This window comes from Triplophysa dalaica, chromosome 4, assembly GCF_015846415.1.
Source record: "Triplophysa dalaica isolate WHDGS20190420 chromosome 4, ASM1584641v1, whole genome shotgun sequence".
Taxonomy (NCBI): domain Eukaryota; kingdom Metazoa; phylum Chordata; class Actinopteri; order Cypriniformes; family Nemacheilidae; genus Triplophysa; species Triplophysa dalaica.
The window spans coordinates 3,141,412-3,164,277 of record NC_079545.1 but is presented as its reverse complement, the minus strand read 5'-3'; the positions used below and the strand labels follow the sequence as shown (position 1 = coordinate 3,164,277).

Here is a 22,866-nt window from a genome sequence, read left to right as displayed (position 1 = left end):
GTGGATTTCTGACATGTTTAATGATCATGCAACCCATATGCTCTTTGACGGTTTAACATCAACCTGAGTGTTTATAAAAAACATAATTTAGTCACAAGAAATGTATTTATTGGGACTTGCATTATAAATGGACCTACTGGTTTGTGCACACTGAGGTTTCGGACATACTACTCATGGAATTTTTGTCTACTATATAGTATGGAAGTAGCCAATTTTGGATGCAGCAGATGGAAGTTACAATTCATTTTCTTTTTTGTATCGTGACGCAGGGCTTCATTTTGCCCTTGCCTTTGTGATTGGTCTGTTGTAAGTTGGGTCGGGATGGGATAGCTAAAACTGCCTGGCCATTGGACAGTCATAAAGTCCTACCTCTTTTTTGTTGCTGACGTCATGTGGTGAAGAGTTGTTGTTGAGAGGAGCGTAATGTTTTTGATTGAGAAGTGCAAATTAATTTTGAAAAAAAAAAGTGAAAACACTGTGCACGGACAAATCATTTATAATAATCACTGCAACTCTGTGGAAATCAATCAGAATTTTCCTGTATGATTTCATGGTGACTTTAAACATTTTTCTGCTGAACAGCTAAAGAGGTGACATTAGCTCTGTCTCCTTTGATATGTTTGGTCAATGTTCGGCTTTGTAACAGTAACTCCCGCCTCCTTTCATTTGATTTCCCACCTCACTTATTAGGGGCCAAGGCCCGAAGGGCCATAGGTCACTCCTGTTCTTGTCAGGATTCTTCTTCTTCTTCATCTTAACCAATGGCTTTCATGGCAGCCCTATGAACCGTACGTAGGAAAATGGTGAAAATTGGCACACTTGTAGAGGTAGTACTCGTTAGTCATGTGACTCAAAATCGGCTGAGACGTAGAAGTGATGCTCCGTGTGATTTGTAATACATCGCAATATCTTTTGAACCGTGTGATATATCGCCACCAAATTTGACACGCGTAACCAACTTGTAGCCCCAAATGTGCCTTTGATGTTTCAAGACAGGGCCAACTAGCATTCGTGAGATATAACTATTTCAAAGCATGGTCAAGCATGCTTACTGAATGGTACACCTGATAATTTACAAATCTCTGGTACGAAAGGTCGCTGGTTAGAATCCCGTGTCACACATTTCTATGTGCAAAAATAGTGCAAGTAAGTAAACAAACGAAATGCAATGTCTTTTTAGTAATACAATTAAAGAAAGTGCGATGTATGTAGTACAACTCAAAGTGTTTTATAATACATGTAAATATATTCAAACAGAAACAACTAGTACAAAATGACATTCTTTCTTTCATTGTCACTTCTGAAATCTGCTCCTCCTATATTCTGTATTTCTCATACTTTTGCTCTATGCTGTTGATTCAGCCCTTTCAGGATTGGCACGTGTCAATGTTTGAACCTATGAAAGCTCTCCTCAGGATACAACCCTGGGGTAGAAGAGTTTGTGGGTTTGCACCTCTTGTTGCGCATTTACATTTTTCAGTTTGCAGGTATGTGCACAAACAGTGCAAGTATGTAAACAAACGAAATGTAACATCATTTTAATAATGAATTAAAATAAAGTGTGATGTATGTAATGCATCGTAAAGTGGTTTGTAATACATGTACACATATTCAAAGAGAATCTGTTCCTCCAATACACTTCATATTTGCTACTTTTGCTCTACTGTCTCATTTCGTGTTGTGGGTACACTGGGGGAAGTGTGGGCTTGGTGTGGGCGTGTGGTGCAAGTGTGGGCTGGGTGTGTTGGGTACGCTATAGGTTAAGCGGTGCAATGTGTGGTCTTGGCCCCGGTGGTGCTGCTTGTAGCTCTTGTTTTGATATTGCAATGCTGCGTTTAGTCAGTAATTGCAAAAATTTTGACACAACACAGACAAATGGTGGTTTCGGCCCCACGTGAGAGTCAATAGTGCCCCAGAACTAGTACAAACATTCTTCCAAATATCTTATACAGAACAAAGAAATCGATACAGGTTTGGAACATCAAACAGATCTCATCCCTCATTGACTCCCATTGTATTTATTTTTGCTTGGCAGTAAATGGGGGAAGAGATCTGTTTGGTTACTGAATTCTTCCAAATATATTCCTTTGTGTTAGCAGAACAAAGAAATGTATACAGATTTGGAACTACCTGAAGGTGAGTAAATGATTGCAGAATTTTCATTTTTGAGTGATCTATCCCTTTAAGATCTGGCAGCCTCAGTCACCATTCACTTTCATTGCATCTTCACTGAATATTGTAGAATTCAAGTTTATGGTGTGCTTAGCATTCTGCGTAATATCTCTTTCGGTGTTCCATGAACAAAAGAACACGAAAGATAGTTTTGAGTCATGGAGTAAAGAAAAGTGTTTAGATTCTTTTTAAAAGCTCTTCACATCTTAAACCCTAAAAATCACCACCAGGGGCAGTATGGTGGAGGGAGCCAAAGGAAGACATCGGGCACTTTGCACATGGCTAACGTCACCAAAGCAGACCAAGGAATTTATGTCTGCATCACCCACAATCCCATGCTAAACATAAGCAAAAAAAGTCATGCAGCAACTCTGACCGTATATGGTGAGATATACTGTAGTTCTTCAACAAAATGTTTTGTAAAACACATATCATTGTTATACATACATACAATCACATATGTCTTTAAATCACACTGCCTGGATAAACTTAAAATAATTCTGTCCTTATTTCTGCCTGCACAGGTTCCAGCATGAACGTAAAGATCGTTGAAGGTCCTCAGAACATCACTGTAGATGTTGGAATGGAAGCGGTTCTGCATTGTGTTGTTGAAGGCTTTCCCATTCCCACAGTACAGTGGTTTAAAGACGGACGTCCACTACTCAATACCTCTAGATGGAGTCTACAGAAGGATGGACAGCTGCTGGTTTTTCAGTGAGATTTCTATAATGGATTACAAACATTGCAGGGCTCTGCACATGAAGCACTATTCTGTATAAAAAAACAAAAAAATGATTTTCTTCTCTCTTAGGAGAGTTTTGTCAGAAGATGAAGGGTTTTATCTCTGTGAAGCTAGCAATAAGAAGGAGAACGTGATTTCACAACCAGCCTACCTCCTTCCTGCAGGTACTGTACCTTCACGTCTGATGAATCTACTCAAAGCACATTTTACATAACGTTTCATCTCCCTGTTACACAGCTATGGATTGGTCCTTAAATCTGGAATCAGTCAATATAACAGTGAGGAAGGGGGATTCTGCGATACTTTTCTGTAGACCTCCACAATCCAGACCCCAAACACAAGTGACCTGGTATAAAAACAACCAGCCACTCCACCCGGGACTTCACCACACAACTGATCCTAATGGAGACCTGCGCATCCACAGGTGAAGACTTGAATTGTTTTCACACAGCTAGACAAAAATGGTTTAACCTAAAGCACTCTAACCCTAATAAACCTTTTGCCAGTGTAAAGGACTTGAGTGTTTTCCACTCAGGGATGAAGTATCTTTACTTTTTTACTAGTGTTTTTACTTTGGAAATATTTAACCTCCATAAATTATAAAGCATGACATATATCATACTTTTTACTATATTTGAAAAATACCTAGCAATTTTTACATTAAAAAAACTACATTAAAAATTGTAATCAAGTAATTTACACAAAAATCATTTTACTTGAATAAAAGTAAGACAATAGATTTTTTATGTATTAGGTAAATAGTATTAAAGGTAGAAACATGTCAAAAATATATAATATAATATATAATATTTTATGAAATATAGTGGAGGAAATTTATATATAAATATATATATATATATAAAGAGTATAAAATGATATAACTCTGTTTTTAAAATGTGTCATATTTTTCAAATTGTGCATTCCAATTAATATCAATCCACCTGCAGTTAGCTTGTTTTGATTCAAGCCATAATAACACAAAAATAAAGCTTACACAATAAAACATGATAACATAATAAAAGCATGATTTTTTTGAGTTATCTAATTTTGGAAACAAACTCTTCATATACATATACATATACATATACATATACATATACATATACATATACATATACATATACATATACATATACATATACATATACATATACATATACATATACATATACATATACATATACAGTCACCTAAAGGATTATTAGGAACACCTGTTCAATTTCTCATTAATGCATTTATGGTGGTGGTGTAATGGTGTGGGGGATGTTTTCTTGGCACACTTTAGGCCCCTTAGTGCCAATTGGGCATCGTTTAAATGCCACGGCCTACCTGAGCATTGTTTCTGACCATGTCCATCCCTTTATGACCACCATGTACCCATCCTCTGATGGCTACTTCCAGCAGGATAATGCAGCATGTCACAAAGCTCGAATCATTTCAAATTGGTTTCTTGAACATGACAATGAGTTCACTGTACTAAAATGGCCCCCACAGTCACCAGATCACAACCCAATAGAGCATCTTTGGGATGTGGTGGAACGGGAGCTTCGTGCATCCCACAAATCTCCATCAACTGCAAGATGCTATCCTATCAATATGGGCCAACATTTCTAAAGAATGCTTTCAGCACCTTGTTGAATTAATGCCACGTAGAATTAAGGCGAAAGGGGGTGAAACAAAGTATTAGAATGGTGTTCCTAATAATCCTTTAGCTGAGTGTATATATATATATATATATATATATATATATATATATGCTTCATAATGTAGTGAAGTTATAGTAGAAACACTCAAAGATGACAAAGATACTCGATAAATATACTTGAGTAAAATACTCAGTACTATACACCGCTGCCTTTTGCATGTCTATAATTTTGAAGAGTTTGCTTCCAAAAAGAGAGAACTCTATTTTCAAAATGTCCTAAAAATTCTTGGTTTTTATTATGCTATAATGTGTTTATTGTGTTTTAAGGTGTTAGTCAGCTGTATTTTTGAATTATTATGGATTAAATTAAAACAAGCCAACTGCAGTTTGCTTGATATTAATGGGAATGCACAATAAAAACTTGATTTTTGAAAAACTATTTAAACAGAGTTATCTCATTTTGGAACCAAACTCTACATATTTTATAGTGTTTCAAACAAGGCTTGTTGTGTTTCAGTGTGCAAGAAACAGATACGGGATATTATTTCTGCAGAGCATCTAATTCTCCTGTCAAAAGGGCTCTCGCCTCAAAAAAAATCTTTCTGGGTGTTCTTGGTAAGAAATGATTACATTGTCTTTACATGCACTAGATCACAATAAGAATAGGAATGTTAGATTTTTTTGTGAATGACAGTAAATATAAGCTCAAGATGATGTATATACATTTATATACATCATCTTACAAGATAAGAATAAAATGTTCACTTCATTTATCCTTAACAATATAATTTGGCTTTCATATTTTCACAAAATCTAGAATGAAAAATAGGTTTGACTGCTCATGTGTCACACCTCATGTTTGATTATTATATACGCACCTTTTTAGAACCTCCATCCGTGACTATCTGGCCGAAGTTGGTAACGTCTCTTGTAGGAGGTGAGGTTAAAGTTCACTGTCAGGTGTCAGGACACCCTGTTCCTATAATAAAGTGGACAAAACAGGGCCAGTCGGTACAAACCGGTGGCAAAATAATCATGGGGTAAGTTCTGCATGAACAGTTTATTAACAGACACTTATGGTTAATGTTCACCGTACTTGTAATTTCATTCCCAGGGTAAGAAACAGCACTCTCTACATTTCATCAGTGAGAGTTTATGATGAAGGTCTGTACACGTGCTCCGCCTCCAACACAGTGGGTCATGATGAGAAAATCATGACTCTTCATGTTGCTGGTAAATCACACTTTAAAAAATATAGAGCTATACTTTTTCTAAATAAAAAGTACAGTATACAGTAATACCACGAGTTTGGACACAATCATATATATTTTAAATAATCTGGTTTACCATGTATAAAAGTACAAAGTCGATTTTCCTCTTGGTTTCAGAGAAACCGGTCATCGTTTCATTTATTGCATCAGTCACTGTCTCAGAAGGATCTCGTGTTAGTCTACCCTGTCAAGCCGTTGGACATTTTCCTGTCAAATATACTTGGATCCGAGCTGCCTTGATCCAAGAAACACCTGAACTGTCTGATCCAAATGCTCCTACATCCCTCCCACAACAGATACATATTGATGGTTTGTTAAGAAGTTTTTGTTCTTAGTGTTAATATTATATTTACAGTTATGCTTTTGGCTAACATTTTATTCAAAGAATCGAACCCATGACATTTGCACAGAGTTATTATAGTTTTGATTATAGATTTATTTCATTTTTATTAACATTTTAAATTTGCTTTTATTTTTTTAATTACTTTTGTATCATTCATCTTAATTTCTTCAATCATTTTATTATTTATTTTTTTATTTTTTTATGTTGCTATATACGATACATTTTTGCTTAGTTTTGTTTATTATTATTATTTAAGTGCTTTCGATTTATTTCAGTTTATTTTTTAGGCATTTTAGTTAGTTAAATTTTTTCCGATACTTTTTAGGACAATATTCAATTTGATTTATAAAAAAGGTTTTTAAATAAGCTAAAATGATATTGCCTTTGTGCAATTTTTAGCCAACTGAGAAACAGGAACTATTTTTCTTTTTTTGTAGATGAACAATCATATTTCCATCCATTAATTAATTTCTTTAAGTTAGTGCTAAACCATATCCAATATACTCTGCGCTGAAATAAAAGTTTTACATTATTGCACGTTTTCATGTAAAAGTATATGTAGCCTAGCCTATATTTTAAAGTAATGTTTAATTTCACAGAAAATGGGACACTGGTCATCTCCAACATCCATCGAGCCGATGCAGGAGAATATCACTGCACTGCAGAAAATGGAGTCGGTCAGGATATGCGACGTGCCATCATCACTGTGACTGGTGAGCCAATGAGACTTTATCTTGTCTCATACATGCATTAAATATACATCACTCTGTTTGTAAATCCTGGATTATTTTCATTCATCTAATCCTTTATTTTCAAGCTGAATCTGATGTCTTGCCTAATAAGGGAGCGCTGAGTGAAAACAAGCCCACTGTGAGTGATGCAATGTGGAGAGATAGTTGTCTGTGATGTTGGTTTCTTAAATAGACAGTTCACCCAAAAGGATTGATTTTCTCATCATGAGCTGTAGCTGCAGTCACCATTCACCATTCCAAACTCAATCTTGTGTTGGATTTGAGAAAAAAAATTCCTTGAGGACAAAAATACTTTTGACATGACAATGGCTAAATTATGACTCATGGTTTTTGGGCGAATTGACCCTCATACATTTCACGATTTGCATTCATTTTTAAGTATTTTGAATAGCCTACTGGCTTGTTTAAATGACTCATGACTCTTGCAGGTTTCCGAGAGTGCGAAAGAGCTTTTTACGAACATCAATCGCTACGATTCGAAGATTCCAAGCTACGCAGAGACAAATAATCCCACTCAACACGCAATTGAAGATTACACAAAGACATCATGTGAGTACACAGTAAACATTTAGGAACATCCCCCTGTTACTTATCTTTCTTTCTCGCTAAATAAAAAATGATAATTCTTCTGGTAAATCTCTGTCTTTGATGCAGCTTTAAAAGGTTTTATGGAGGACTCGCCTACACGTACTCATTCTGCCCAAGACATGACACAGTTTGTCTCTCTTGAGCCAACTGGTATAAACAAAGGAAGTAATGAGCGCATAAGAGGATCCATAGAAACACAAAAACCAACAGCTGTGCCAACCAACCTTACGTCATTTCTCAAACTAAAAGATACACAACCACACATCCAACCAACACAACAGATCACTGAATCTCCAGCAATGAACCCAAACACAACTGGTGAGTCCCCATCAGACTCATATACCTTTACTCAATTTAAAAACATTCAGAGCCAGACGTCAGGTTTAACTCTTCTGGATATGGACAACTTCACCGCCTCAACCTCTATGGAAAAACACCATAACCAGAGCCAAATAACCGAGCAATCTGAAGAAACCAAGATGTCAGCGACAAACAATACAGACCTTGTTGAACCTCTCAAGAAAAATACTTCTCAAGCCCCTATGAGGACTACTGACAATAATGAAAGGTAGTAGGAAATATGGACAGGCTTACCAACTCAGCTATAATGGCTTGTAACCCATTGTAATGGGTTTGGTAATGGTTACATACTCTGATGCTTGTTTTAGGGAGAAGGTGAAATCTCAGACGTGGTGGCCTGTGATTGAAAAACATGACATTCCTATCGTGGTTGGAGTCTGTGTTTCCCTGGCGTTTATTTTCATTGCCATGGCTTTTTACTCTTTGATTCAGACAAAGGATTCGGCAGCTGTTCCTACTGGGAGAGCAGGTGAGATTTTGTTCATTATTCTCAGATGAACCTGTCAAATTTGTGATTGTGGAATGAAATAGTTTTTCCTTCATAGCTTTTAGGGGCATCTGTGGGCCATGCAGACATGGGGAACGTCTTGCCAAAGAAGGGACTTACGATAACAAGTTAGTTGAGTCAACAAGTAAATCAAATAATGATCCTGATATATTCCATGCCCAATGAATAGATGTTTTTGTAACAGTATGATGGCATTTTCAGGGCATATGAAGATGATGATTTGTTGGCTGTTATTGAGCAAAGCCCCAACACATCAGAAGCCAGAGCACTTCCACCAGAATCCAGCCCCAGCATCCTGCCCATGGAACCATCCTTCAGCAAGGATCACCAGTCTGGCCATGATCTCCCACTTATTGTGGAGACGCATCCAGAGCCTAGAGAAGAGGACCAGGTCAGTACAAAGCCCTGGTTATGGACATTTTCCAAGGGTTGGGTTTGTCCATGGGTTGAAACAGCCGGGGATTTTAAAAACGTGCCTTTCCTTTCTGTCAGTCAATATTTGAAACAAACCCGTACTGCTACTTAAAAAAAAGTTTGTTCAAGCAGGCTTTTAGTACTCTTCTTTTAAAACTAAAATAAAGTATGCTAAAGTCTCTGTTGTATAAACTTCTCAAAATTATACTTAAAATTGCGCTTGTCTGCACTTGACTTACACTGACAGAAACTTTTGGCATGCTCTCGAACGTAATTATTTTAAGTATATCTAGATCAAAAGATGCAAGATTTAATTATGCTTGGCTTGTAGTTATGTGTACTCTTTTGATATAGAGGCCTATTATTTTTTGTCTCTTATTTCAATACTTTCACTAGTAGTTTGCTGAGAGTACGCTTTTAATTTAATACACTTATAAATTACAAATGTGCTGCAAGTATTGAAATAGCAAACTAAACTCAGTATATCTACATTATAAGTAAGGTCATTGTAGTATACTTGAAGTGGTTGTAAACTAGTTGAGGACTAGTATACTACTTCTACAATAACTTATTTATAGATTAAATATGGGCCAATTTAGTTCCAAGTAGTATTGAAATAGTACACTTACAATTATAGCACATTGATAATGTATTGATATACTTACTACATAAAGTATACTTAAAACTTTATTTATTTTTGTCAAGGTATAACTTACTTTAAACTACAGCGAGCATATTTTCTCTTGGGGTCAAATCATCCTCAGAGATCATACTAGAGCTTCCGTACTATCCGACTAATGGCTATTGATCCCTAATGGCAAACCTATAGTCAGATCGCATCAAATAACACATTTTCTGTTTAACCTGTGTATTAAATCAGTTGGAGACTATATTTGAGGAAGGGAAGGCCACTCCCTTACCGCATTCTGACATTCAGCTGCAGTCCATGGATGACTGGAGAAGCAGTGAGTTTGAAGCCGGTCAGGACGCCCCCTCGCCTCTTCCACCCAATCCCCCACCCGCCCATGAGGAGGGCCTGCGCTCCTCTCTGACCCTCCAGACAAGCGAGCCCTGCTCGACTCCCGTGCGTCACAGCATTAACATCTCCCACGGGCTCTCTCCCCTCCTGCTGTCTCACTGCGTGTCCATGGGCATGACGTCCGTCGCAGTTGATGTTCACTTTTACCCATCATCCCCCTCGGCAGCCACTCATACTTCGAGTTCTGTCTTCGGAGCCCCCGGCCAGCAGATCAACACCAGACTGGAGCATGAATTAACCGCACCATCTACCAGCCACAGTAAATAGACAAAACAAAGCAGTGAGAAAGCTTGTTTTTTAATGGCTCTTGTCACAGGGCTACGTTCAGTTATTTTAGGGTTGGTGCTCTTTTGCTCTTCTTTTTTATTAGAATATTCAGATCATCAAACAATGGAATTTTTAAAATGTTTATTTTAAAATCTTTGAATAATTTGGAGCTCAGTTTGTGACATTTTTTAGGTTTCTTCTAAAACTCTAATGGAGATATTTGTGGGGAAAAATTCTTAGATGAGATATGCAGGAGACTTCAGCAAAAGTTTACATTTGCTCTCCATTTAATCTAAGTGATGTGTAAGAAAAATAATTAAGGTTATGAAGAGATTATATTTATGATTTAATTCTTTTTTATTCATCTTCAGTGGAACACAAGATGCTCATATTGTAATAAGACAGTGGATACATCATTTGATTAATATTCATGAGCAAGTTTTCTTTTGTGCCCACGCCCCCAGTTTTAACATTTTAGCTACACTCCTGATGATATTGATTAATATTTTTCAGGTTCATTGACAAAAATACAACAAAAGTATGCACCTTCAGCTTGAAAAGGGTGCTAAACCAAAACAAATCATATCTGAAAAATGTATGAAAAGTCGGGCATACCAGAGCTCCAAAAATATTTCAATAATTACGATTTTTTTATATAACGTGTAACGTGCTTGAAACATTACATGTTTTCTAAAAAGCCATTAAATTTTTTAAAAGGCAGTTTAATAGACACTATCATCTTTCTGCTAATGCCAAGGAATGTATAATAGTTCATATACTGTATGTGTATTTCTAAACATTAGATTTAGCTATTTTTAAAACCAGATAATTTTTTTAGAAAATCAGCCAAGATATTACAGTATGTAAAAAAATGTTGTAAATGCAATGAAATGTAAAATGATTCTATTGTGCACAACAACTCGACTGTTACTTCTGCATGTGCCAAAGGTTAAGAAAATTTGAAGAAATTATTCTCTATTTATTTATTTATGTGCTGTTCTGTTCTGTAATCCACTCGGCTGTCTTTCACAAAGAAGTAAATATAACCAATTAATACAATAACTGTAGTCTCTTGTTGGCTCTTTCTCTCACTCGCGAGTTCATATTACGGAAATGCCTCATTTATTTAAAACCGTTTGGATTCTGTTATAACCAAACAAACACCAAGCATACATCTTTCAGAAAGCAAAAAAATATCAGTTTGATCTATTTAAAATGTTTTAATGTCCACAAAATGTTTATTTTATTACAATATGTAAAACAACAGATGGCGCAGTAATCCTTCTAAACTTTTCATTCAAACATTTCATACACTATGTCACAATTTTAATAACAACGTCATCAGCAATATTTCACTTAAAGATCCCATAAGCTGTAAAATGTAACACTTCATACATTGGATGATGTTTTTTAAACCATCTATGCTGTAATATTGAGCAGACAATCTGAAAGAAATGCTGTCAGTATATGAAGAGTTTGGTTCTAAAGTGAGATAGATTTTTTTTTCTACAAAAATCATGTTTTTTCATTGTGCATCCCAAATTCAATCTAACTGCAGTTGGCTTGTTTTGATTGAAACCATAATGATTAAAAAAGTACAGCTAACTAACACAATAAAACACAATAAAAACATAACATAATAAAAAACATGATTTTTGAAGTTCTCACTTTGGAAACAAACTCTTCAAATGTTTTAATTTAAAGACATTCAAGGTCTTGCTTATTCATACCACCAAAAAAAAATACTGACGATAAAGATACTGGTTGATCATGTCTCAAAAGTTCATTGTTTATTTCAACTGTGCTTTAAAAACCCATATAAAAAGATAATTAAATTGGTGAAATGGACGGAATATCATAAGATTGTGTGTATTAAAGCTGAACGTGTTGCATTTGGCAACACAAGTAAGGCTGTAAAGAATACAGATCAACAAGAAAATAGATGTGTGAATTTAAAAAATATACTGCCTCACTGCTTATTTATGTCTGATTTACAAGACTATTCGTTCTGTTCGGTTATTGTACTAAAATGATGCATCTGTGTTCAGACAAGTAAAATGTGAATTAATATATATATGAAATAGAAAAGTTGAAGTGCATTTCTATGAACGTGAGAAAGCATAATGTTTTCCAATGGGCTATGATCTCCCAAAGTCAGTGTATGAAAACTGCAGATTCCATACCTACAATCTATGATCTATAAGAATTTTAACAGTTACTTCGCTTGAGGCACATTGAGCTAAAGTTCACCTTGAGATCTCTGCTTCTCATAATCTGTTGGAGGAATGTGGAACGAGACATACGGACACCATTTCGTATTCAGGCAAACCAGTCTCTTCAAAGAGGCAGAGTTCACTATATCAAAACCTGTCTTACCCCCAAACGTACTGGGTTTCCAGTAGTCAGGAGAGCATATGGGATTTCCCAATAGACCTTTAAGGGAAAACGGGGCTCCCATTTCCACCATGCTTTCGCCAAATATCACACCCGGTCGTGTCTTCTCCAGCATGAGACCGGGGTAGAACTCCAGGGCATCGATGTCACCATAAAGCTCTTCAAGTTCCTTGGCTACCTCCTCCTCACCTGTAAAAACATCAAACATCAATAATACACACCTGCAATGTAACCATCAATACACATGATGTGTGTTAACTGGTGATTTATGAGGATGACATTTTGTCTACGACTTTGTCTACGAAGGTAACTAATACTGTAAATAGCTAAACAACTTTGAGGAGTGTAAAATAAAAAGATTCATAAAATGTTTTTGCTATATTATAGTTATTGTTATGTAGTTATTAAAGTTTAAAACTGTTTAAATAAATGCTATAATATAAATTAAATAAAAATGTTATGTTATACATAGGGCTGTGAAATTTGTGTTTACATCATATACAGTATGTCTGTGTACTGTGCATATTTATTTAGTATTTATAAACATCCACATGCATATATTGAAGAAAACTTCAAATATAAAAATGAATAAACGTTTATATATAATTAAAATTACTGGTAAATACATATATTATAATATTTCCTATATAGTATGTACAAGTATGTGTATGTGTTTATAAAAAAAAAGTGATATATGCACAGCACACAGACATATAATATGTAAACACAAACTTTTATTCTTGATGCAATTAATCGTTTGACAGCCCTGGTTATAAATGAAATAAAATTATGTAAAAATAAGTAATGCAAAAATGTTTCATGTTATGCCATAAATAATAAATTAATTAAAATGTTACAAGTTTTAACACCGTTTTTAAATAAAATCAAATAAATAAAAATGCTTAAAAAATTCAGATATTTGATAAGATTTCATTAGATTTTAATAAAAAATATAATTTTTTTATATAAGATGATACCTGTAAAATCTGAGAAGGACGTGTACGGTCTCAGATTAAATCTCTTGCGATATTCGTTGAAGGGTTGAAGCCGAAGTTCTCTTGATTCTTTGATAACACCTTCTGCTACATTCAATATCACTTTATTAATATTCTGACCACCTCCGATCTGTTCCAAAACAAACATATTTGTAATCTATTAACATAACCAATTGAGTCAGAGTAACCACAGAAACGAATGGAATATAGGATGTCTAGGCAGAGGATGAATTTAGGAATAGTTCCCCTAAAAATAAAATTGTGTCTTCATTCACCCTCATGTTATTCAAGACATGTATTTCAGCATGTTTGTTTACCCATTTTAACATTGTTCACACTACGCATGTAATTTAAGTTTATATATAGCTTAAAAAGGGCCACACTCTATCTAAAAACATTTCTGTAACGCCTATGGGAATATATCTGCAGAATTCAGGATGGCCTTTTACCCCAAAGACGTTTTAACCTCCTTACGGAAACAATCTGGATGCAACCTCATTACAAAACTGTTCAGAGTTTTCCGAACAGATGCTAAAGTCATTTAGTTCTTTTACAAGTCCGTCACAAGGTCATTACCTGTCCTGCGGGTTGGGTTGAGAAGGCCTTGACTAGCTTCTCCACCCCATAGTGAGTGAGGATAGAGGTGTTGAATAGGAAGTGAGAGTATTGTATATCATCTCCGTCGATGAGGAAGCTGTCGGGCATGAGTGGGTGCCAGTGATACAGCTGGTTGAACTCCACGGCGATGCGGTTTTGATACTGAAACTGAGAGGTGAAGAGCAGCGAGGGGTCGAACTTCAGCTTTAGTAGGTAACCGCTCAGGTGCTGGACGTAATCCTCGATCACAATACGAATGGTCTCACCTGGAGTTAAAGAAGATCACAATCTTTAATACCTGGTAATAATCATTTTACTACCTCTGAAAAAAGTCCCAGTCCATATTTACTGGTGAGCCATATAAGACAGAAAGCCATAGGGGTTTGGAACAACAGGGTGGGTAAAATTCCTCATTCCTCACTTTCATCCTTTACACACCCTCGAGTCATTTCAAACCTGTTTGACTTTCATTCTCACGTAGAACACGGACCATATTTTGAAAAAATGTTGGTACCAGCATTGACCCCTTTGACTTCCATTGTATGAACAGGAAACCATTGAGACATTTCTCAAAAATGAGAGATTCACCTATAATAATAAGTCTGGCTGTCTGAAAGAGCTGCTCATCTCCCCAGCTGGGATGTTCTTTCTTCAGGATGTCACACACGCGGTTGTGCTCGCGCAGCCACAAGGTGGCGTACATGCTGAGACCGGGCAGCAGTCCAAACACTTCCTGTCCTATAGCCATCTGCTGGTCCAGAGGAACGGAGGGCGGGTAGCTCATTTTCACCTGCGCGTCTTCCACTTTGGGGGGATACATCTCACCGTTTACCACCTATAGTCGAGCCAAACAGGAAAAAAAGCAAAAAAAGCCATAGGAGGGGGTGTTATATTACTTTTTATTGCTTTATACGGCCAGTTTATTATTTGGAAAGTCATAAAAACTTTTGATAAAAAATTGGATTGAAAATCAAGCAGTAACCACGCAGTGCATCGGGAACGCCTCTTAAATCGGATCTAAGAAGTTACAATGCATACAGTATTGTGCACTTATTTGTTACACTGATATATTTTAAGATATTTCTGGGCAAGTTATTTTCAGTTAAGACAGGACACACATTAATTTTAGTCTTGGACTAGCCTCAAGCCTTGTCTGTAAAACCGGGCCTATACTGTAAGTATGATGTTAATTCACTGAGAGTTACTTCGAAGTGCTACTTTCATTAACTTAAATATGTATTGCACAAGTATACAGTACATATCATTTCATATGTAGAATAGATGCAGTACAAATAAATAGTGTAACTGTATGTGTAGTTCAGTATACAAGAAGCATACGTTTATACACAAAAAAATTGTCAATTTAGTCCCAAGTAGTATGTATAGGCCTACTACAAGTTTAACCATTTAGTTAAATTGCAAATATTTATTAATATTCATAGAAGTAAAACGCAAATGTAAAACACAAAAACTGCCCTAAAACAGACAGCAACATTTCCACAGTGACTTAGTGATTGTGTTGAAAGACTAAACAATGCGTGACAATGTATGACATCACCTTCCAAAAACCACATGTTGAAGCAACACTGACACCCACAATCCGGTGGTAATTATATAATGTTATACACACAGTATTCATATTCAGAGTTTCTCAACAGTCAGAAGGGACTGTTCATAGTTGTAAAATGAGGTCATTGGAAATGTACATGAACGCTTTTTACATGAACGCTCTCATTCATGAAATAAAGCAGAACAATGCATTTGAACATCTGAACATCTGCAAAAGTGAGGACTATAGTACATCTAATAGGAATTGAAAGTAATTTGAGTAGCCCTTTTGAGAAAGATGCTAAAAAGCAGCATGACGGATCACTTTGACTTCGAGACATGCTCGGCCTAGCACAGCCCGCCAATTCCACTACATGCCTGACATTTAACTGCTGAACGGTACCTGGTACTTGAGTTTCCCGTCTTTGTGAAGTCTGAGGTCTAGCTGCCGATCAAGCGTGTCTCCATAAACGTGTCCACCATCCACCTAGTTTTCAACGTGAAATGAGTTTATAAATACAGAGCATTGGATTAGGCTGAAAAGTATTGAGGTATAGTATGTTTGTAAACAACACAGTGGATTTGTAAAAAGAACTATAACCATTAAAGTGTCATGAAACTCAACAACTCACATTTTTTCGCACATCACTTTAAAAAAGTGCTTTTTATGCACCCTCTTTCCACACTCTACCCACCCATTTCATCACAGCATTGAACAATTTTAGTATCATAAGTGTGAAAAACAAATGCTAAAACATGGGCGTTTCATGACACTTTGAGAGTTCAAGAAACTTCTGCTACCAATTGAAAATTGATCAAGTCTTCACATAGCTATATTTTGGAATAAACAATACAGCCCTATAGGGGTTGGAAGGGTTTTTTAAACTCCCTTTCAGTTCTTTTAATATTATGCAACAATAGAAAAAAATAAAATGGTGGTGCTTCCTCAATACGTAATAAAGTCTGTTAAAGTCTGATAAACTCACAGGCTAAGAGAAACACCTTATCACCTCTTTCAAGACTTATCAAAATCCTTTTTCTTATACATGCATGTAGTTCTGTCAGATATTTGAGTTGCTGGGGTTGAAGCGAAGATAACAAGACTCACCCCGTGACTTAGTGCTTTGGTGAAACCGAGACCCACGCGGTTGTGAGTTCTAAAAAACTGGTGCGTGAAGTGCTGAGCGAAGAAGGCAAACATTAGGTTTGATCCCTGTGGGTCTGGCCTGAAATTCCGTCTCAACATGAACCTTTCTACCAGCAGCCTGGGTTCTGGAAGCTCCATTTTTCCTGTCAGAGAGACACGGAAAGATTTTATGGATCAAAAGTTATTTCCTCTGACTTCCTACTGCTTTGCTTGAAGCGTTTTAATATGGGGTTCAATAAAAAAATTCATTAAACATGTCTCCTTTGGATAAAAGAGATGAACTCTTATCACTAAGAATAAGTCTTACCTTTGGTTCCCATTGGTGTGGGGCAGTTCTCAGGGACAGGAGGCAGAATTCTAGTGTAAAAGGTAAGGTTGGAATATGCTTCCCAGTTCAGGTAGTCATATCTGGAGTTGTATGTTGGAGGACTTGGGATTAAATTGGATCTAACTGTGATGGGAGAAAATGTTAGAAAAATGAATCATATCAGTTACCCTTAAAAATAACGTTTCAGTTTATGTTTCAGTTTTTTCAATTTTCTCACATTTTAAAGAATGAAGGCTCATTCATACCAAGATGATAACTGAGAAGGTACAAGTACACTGTCTTTTTTTTTTTACCAATTTCAGCTGCCTTAAACTTTAAAGTCAAATTAAATTAGCTTTATGAGCCAATTGAACTAAATTATATTGATTGAATTAATCAAGTTGTAAAATACAACATTGAAGTTTAATTGACTCACAAGGCTAATTTGATTTAACTTAAAAAATGTATGACGCTGTTAAACTTTTAGTGGGCAAGTCTTTAAGGTTACACTGTAAAAAAAAAAAAGGTTTTTACACAAAACGTCAGATCAGAACTGTCAGAGAGAAATGTCTAGACAAAAATGTAATTATACTTGAAGAAATGTTATTTTACGGTGTTCTACTGAAATACCCGGATGCCGATATTTTTTTACTGGATTTTTATATTGCAGATGCTTCTAATTGGCTATCATGTTATTTCAGACTTATGTATCCGCCCGATCCCTGCGCTCTGCAAACGAATAAGGTCTTTTGGTGCCGTCAATCTCACGCACTTTCTCTGGATGTGTTCCACGACTTGGCTAAAAAAACATTTGTCAACATCGGACCCATTAGTATAGTTTTCTACTTCTTCCCCCCAAAAAATAATAATATATACAGTATATACGTATATAAAGAGTTTGGTTTCAAAATGAGATAACTTCGTTTTTAAAATTCATTAAAAGATCATGTTTTTTATTGTGCATTCTAATTCATATCAATCAAACTGCAGTTGGTTTGTTTTGATTTATGCCGTAATAACTAAAAAAATACAGCTATTTAACACAATAAAACACACAAAAAACATGAAACATAATAAAAAACATGATTTTTGAAAATGTTTATCTCATTTTGGAACCAATCTTCATATACTGTACATATATACTGTATATATTTTCTTAGCTTTGTATACTGAGGTAGGCTAACTGAGACCATTTTTACTAAACCTATGCATTGTTGTTCTTTTGTTGCACAAATTGCCTCTATTGTTTCCCCTACTTTATTGGGCGTTTTGGATAAAAGCATCTGCTAAATGACCAAATGTAAATGTTAATGTAACTGTGTTATCGTTCATCACCTAGAAAAAGATACTCTTAACATGATCCTAACAATAACATTATATACTGTATGTAGTCTAGACTCGGTTATTCTATTCAATTTGTAATGATATCAAAAGCGATATCTTTATTGTATAATACTGTTCTTGGTGTGAATGAGTCTTTTGCATTTTTTTCTGTATACGTATGGTTATTGAATTTCAAGTTACATAGAAAAATAATTTTGCGCGACAGGTTTTAGAAATCCTGGGTGTCTGTAGTACAGGTAACAATATCTCAATGGTAACAATATTCCTCAATATTCAGTTCTTTGGCTCAATCTTTTGGCCCGCATGCTGCACGAAGGAGGTGAGGAATTTGGGGCCTCTGGCAGGGTGAATGAATGTTTCCATGGCAACAAGCGCCGGAGTTACTGGAATGGTAGTGCACTTAAACACACTAATTATTTCAGGAGATTGGCCCGGCCTTTGCTGACCCCGGCCTATCTCACCACCACACATATTTTTTTACGTCTATGAAAAAGCATTTTACCAAGAACACAATGAGAGGAAGTGATAAAAAGGCGGCAATTCAAAAATGGGCCACTCAAAACGGAGCGGTGACTGAAAAAATAAGAAAAGGATGCCGACAAACACTCCCATAACGTGAACACAAGTAAGCAAAATCCATTAAGAGCCATAAAACCTAGCTGAGATACAACACAGTAAGTTAGCTATTACATTGAATTAATAAACAATCTTTAAGCATTTATGCTAAAAAAAACAAATCGAACTTCTGTCCACAATACACGTGTGTGGTCTGTTTTTGACAGTGAACATGCAAAGTCCACTGAAGAGGATTTACGTTCAGTTAGAAAGGCCCCCCACCCACCTCTTCAATAGTCTAGAAACAAACGCTCAGCCAAATGACTTCAACATGTCGGTGTGCTTTGTGAGTAGTTTATTCTCCCAAATAGAAGCTGCTTTTAAAGATTAATGAGTCTTAAAATTACTCTGGGCATTTGCCATTTTATCCAATACAGTTTAAGGGTGTTTAGTAAGACATTAAGGTATTTGTTTGTTTACGTACATAACATTTGGCATATGATTTATCCAAAGTGACTTACAGAACATTCAAGGTATTCATTTTTTCTAATCAGTACTGTTTACTTGTAATTGAACCCTTGACCTTAGCTTTGCTGGCCCCATCAACTGAACTATTTAAGCATTATTTTATATTTTATGGATCATTTGACTTTGTCCGTATGGCTGTATAAAAATGAAAAACTGTTTTATTTTATGCTGCTCTTCAGCCCCAAACTAAAGGAATTAATATTATAATGATCTGTTAAAAAAATCAATGACCAATAATAATCAAAAGTCAATATTATTGATCTCAATATCAAACATTTCTCATCAATTTGACCCAAATCCAGATTATTTTACCTCTACAATTTTAATTTTCATTCTCTCAATCATGCATTTTAACAATTGTCTCATTCGTTTCTTTTTTAAGAAACAAAAATGGCAGCTCCAAAACGTCTCCTGAGCTATGAAAGAGATCTGAGCAATGAAAATTTCTGAGCCAAGAGATTTTCCTCTGGGCTTGGTCATTATTCATTACTGTACATTACGCACAACTTCAAAACTCATTTACCAAATTTTAGTTTAAACCTTGGATAAACTTTAATCTTTCTTTAATCTTCCTGTCAGTGAAGATTAAAGTTAATGTCCTAACATTCATAGGCAAATGATCCAGCATCTGAGCAACAGGATACCATTCAACTTGTGTTTATATCAAAACATACCTGTAAGCACTTTCTGCATGAGCCAATCTCTCAGGACCGTCCTGTTGATGATTGCCCACAGCCATTGAAAGTGTGTGAGGATGTAGTGGACGACACTAGGACTGGGTTTTAGAAGGCGATAGACTCTTGACCAGAACTCGGCTACCGAACAGAAAAAATATGTGTGAAAGAGGTAAGGTGCCACATACGGGAGGCATGAGTATGATTTATTAAAAAAAGTATTTATACAGTAGCTTGAAAGTAGAATCTAGTTTAATGTGAAATGAGCGTCCATAGTACAAAGCTACTAATCTTTCATAAGACAAGATCACTTTTCATCTCGTAAGCTACCGGCTAAGTTGTGTAGCAACAGCCAAAATGTTAAGAGAGACAGGAAAGGGTGTGTTTGAGATAGAATGGCTGATAATAAAACTTTTCATTATTTTTATAAACTTTTTTTATAAAAAGTTTGTAGAAAAATTAGTTTTTTAGAATAGCATTATGAAAAGATAATACAATTAAATTAATAATAAATATTAAATTATTTACCCACAGCACAGCCATGTAATAATAATGAAATGATACACACAAGCTCACTTATGAAAGACTTTAGATACGTACATATAGTACAATTTTCTCCATAGTAGCCCGTTCTGGTGCAGTCACACTCATATCTGTCCAGTCCATATCGAACACAAACCCCCCGGTTTTGACAAGGATAATAGCAACAAGGATTCACTGCAGAAAATGAAAATAATCAAGTTATTTTTTTAATTACACATATTTAGAAACAGAATAATTGACATTTGAGGCTTTTAGCCGAAGCACTTGACAGTGCATTAAATGACATCCTTTGGGGGATCAAACTTAAAATTGAACTTTAATGTCATGCTCTACAGAGCTCCATACACACAAAGATGCATTTAAATGTAATATTTTCCCAGATCATTTTATTTAAAGTGAGGAGCATCTCAACACCCCTTCATTTCATTAAAGCTCTAACACCGTGTCTACATCGGATGTGACTAGACAACGCATTAGAATTCATTATAATTTAACATTTTGTCCACACTGGATGCGGCTTGCCTGTCGCGTCCGATGTAAACACGGTGTAAGGCACTAAGAAAAACAAATACATTGCAAAAAAATGATGTTTTTAAATGCTATATGAAATGCACAGTTGGCCGAATACAATATGTAGATTATAATGGTATTATGATGATCATTAATGTTTTTTTCAGACCTGTTCCTCTCAGTTTATTGAAAAGGGACATGATCCGTCACCATTATATAGAGGTCCATGGGTGGTTAAACAACGCTTTTACATCCAAATCCGTTCCCACACATAATTCAGAGTTAGAGTAAATAAGAGACAGCAATGCTTCCTCTGATAAAGCCAATTTATAATCCCAGCACACATATCTTTATATATGTCAGTCAGGGGCATGACCCACGGCTTCCTTTTACAACAATATGACAGACACAACCCCAAAAAAGAAGAAATTGTGAATGACATGCCGTTGCTGTTAACAAATTGTGCAGCAGATAACAACCGTTGCCTTCTCCCACAAGCAGGAAGGGAGACAGAAGCCCCCACAGTGTATATTTCTTAATCCATTAAGCAACCGCATGCACCATGTAGTTTATTCATTCAATAAACTAAAATATGTAAACAGATGAAGACAAAGGACAAGGATAACATACGCAGCTCCCTAACCAAGACCAGACTTGTTGCGAGCAGCTCACACATACCTATGTGAGGTCATAAAGAAAGGGACATGCCAGAAACCGCACTGAATTATGTGATATTGCATCAATTTGTGGTGAGCCTAGACAATTTTTAAGTAATTGATACATATCAATTGTTTTGTGAACTTTTGGAAAGAAACCTTTGCCAGACTTCAGACACACATGGATGGATTAAAGTCATTTTGGCTAAAGCTTTAATAAATAGCTATATCATTTACTTAAACCACTTTAGCATATATAGTCATTTCTAAATATTCTAGTAATCTACACAGCAATCCTTCACCAAAATTGTATGTAACAGGCTAAACAAAACAAATGACCATTACACCAGAATTCAGTATGCCAACCAACATATACACAATAATGTAAATCTTATCGTTTTCTATTTGAATAATGGATTAATGGAGATACTTACCCATGTTTGATGAAGCTGAACTTTCCTCACTAAGACATAACGAGATACTCAGCAGCAGGGTAAACGAACACTTCAGTAAAAAGCTAAACACTACCAAGGAAAAAGATAATGTACATGAATTATATTAAACATCACAAGACTGGACCGTAACTTTATAAGAAGTTTTACTTCTTACCTTTCATTGCAGTTTCACATGAAACAAAATATAGTCTATAAAAATAAATACAAAAACGATCAAAAGCGCAAGGAACTCCAAAGTGCTGTTATAGAAGGTAATGCATCCAAAATAATAATGCCATTTCGTATTCTGTAATCTGTACACATCGCAGAGCTGCGTGCAGAAGCTCGTGCAGACGTGCTCAGCCACGAACTGATGAGAACAGACGCTCGTGGGGAGTTTGAGAGCGGAAACAACGCGTAACTCTACCCCTTTTATAACAATAAAAATCGCTGTGTGGAGGTACAGATCCTTCCCTGCTGGATAAATATCGGTGTGTGGAAGTACAGATGCTCCCCTGCTGGAAAAATTGTGA

The 22,866-nt window shown here is 35.8% G+C and overlaps 3 protein-coding genes across 4 annotated transcripts; 2 read left to right on the top strand and 1 right to left on the bottom strand.

Annotated features, from left to right (window-relative positions):
• Positions 1 to 310: 310 nt before the first annotated feature.
• LOC130419409 (roundabout homolog 3-like) lies at positions 311 to 7,585 on the top strand. Its single transcript, XM_056746135.1, has 10 exons — positions 311 to 3,078; positions 3,152 to 3,338; positions 5,077 to 5,174; positions 5,446 to 5,599; positions 5,674 to 5,792; positions 5,948 to 6,139; positions 6,773 to 6,886; positions 6,991 to 7,043; positions 7,354 to 7,485; positions 7,580 to 7,585. Exons 1-10 carry the CDS (start codon positions 2,964 to 2,966, stop codon positions 7,583 to 7,585), a joined length of 1,170 nt encoding a protein of 389 aa, XP_056602113.1. The 5' UTR covers positions 311 to 2,963.
• Positions 7,557 to 8,703, top strand: LOC130419963 (uncharacterized). Its single transcript, XM_056746991.1, has 3 exons — positions 7,557 to 8,081; positions 8,182 to 8,342; positions 8,419 to 8,703. Exons 1-3 carry the CDS (start codon positions 7,594 to 7,596, stop codon positions 8,544 to 8,546), a joined length of 777 nt encoding a protein of 258 aa, XP_056602969.1. The 5' UTR covers positions 7,557 to 7,593; the 3' UTR covers positions 8,547 to 8,703.
• Positions 8,704 to 9,856: 1,153 nt separating this feature from the next.
• On the bottom strand, positions 9,857 to 22,837 carry ptgs1 (prostaglandin-endoperoxide synthase 1). Of its 2 annotated transcripts, XM_056746990.1 has the most exons (12): positions 22,509 to 22,837; positions 22,334 to 22,423; positions 20,791 to 20,907; positions 20,191 to 20,331; positions 17,090 to 17,233; positions 16,744 to 16,925; positions 16,039 to 16,122; positions 14,676 to 14,922; positions 14,067 to 14,353; positions 13,473 to 13,620; positions 12,478 to 12,684; positions 9,857 to 10,081 (listed from the first exon to the last, which is right to left on the bottom strand). In XM_056746990.1, exons 1-12 carry the CDS (start codon positions 22,513 to 22,515, stop codon positions 10,005 to 10,007), a joined length of 1,731 nt encoding a protein of 576 aa, XP_056602968.1. In that variant the 5' UTR covers positions 22,516 to 22,837; the 3' UTR covers positions 9,857 to 10,004. The 2 variants fall into 2 exon arrangements, with proteins under 2 accessions (XP_056602968.1, XP_056602967.1); XM_056746989.1 differs by lacking the exon at positions 9,857 to 10,081 and having other exon boundaries at positions 11,175 to 12,684.
• Positions 22,838 to 22,866: the final 29 nt, after the last annotated feature.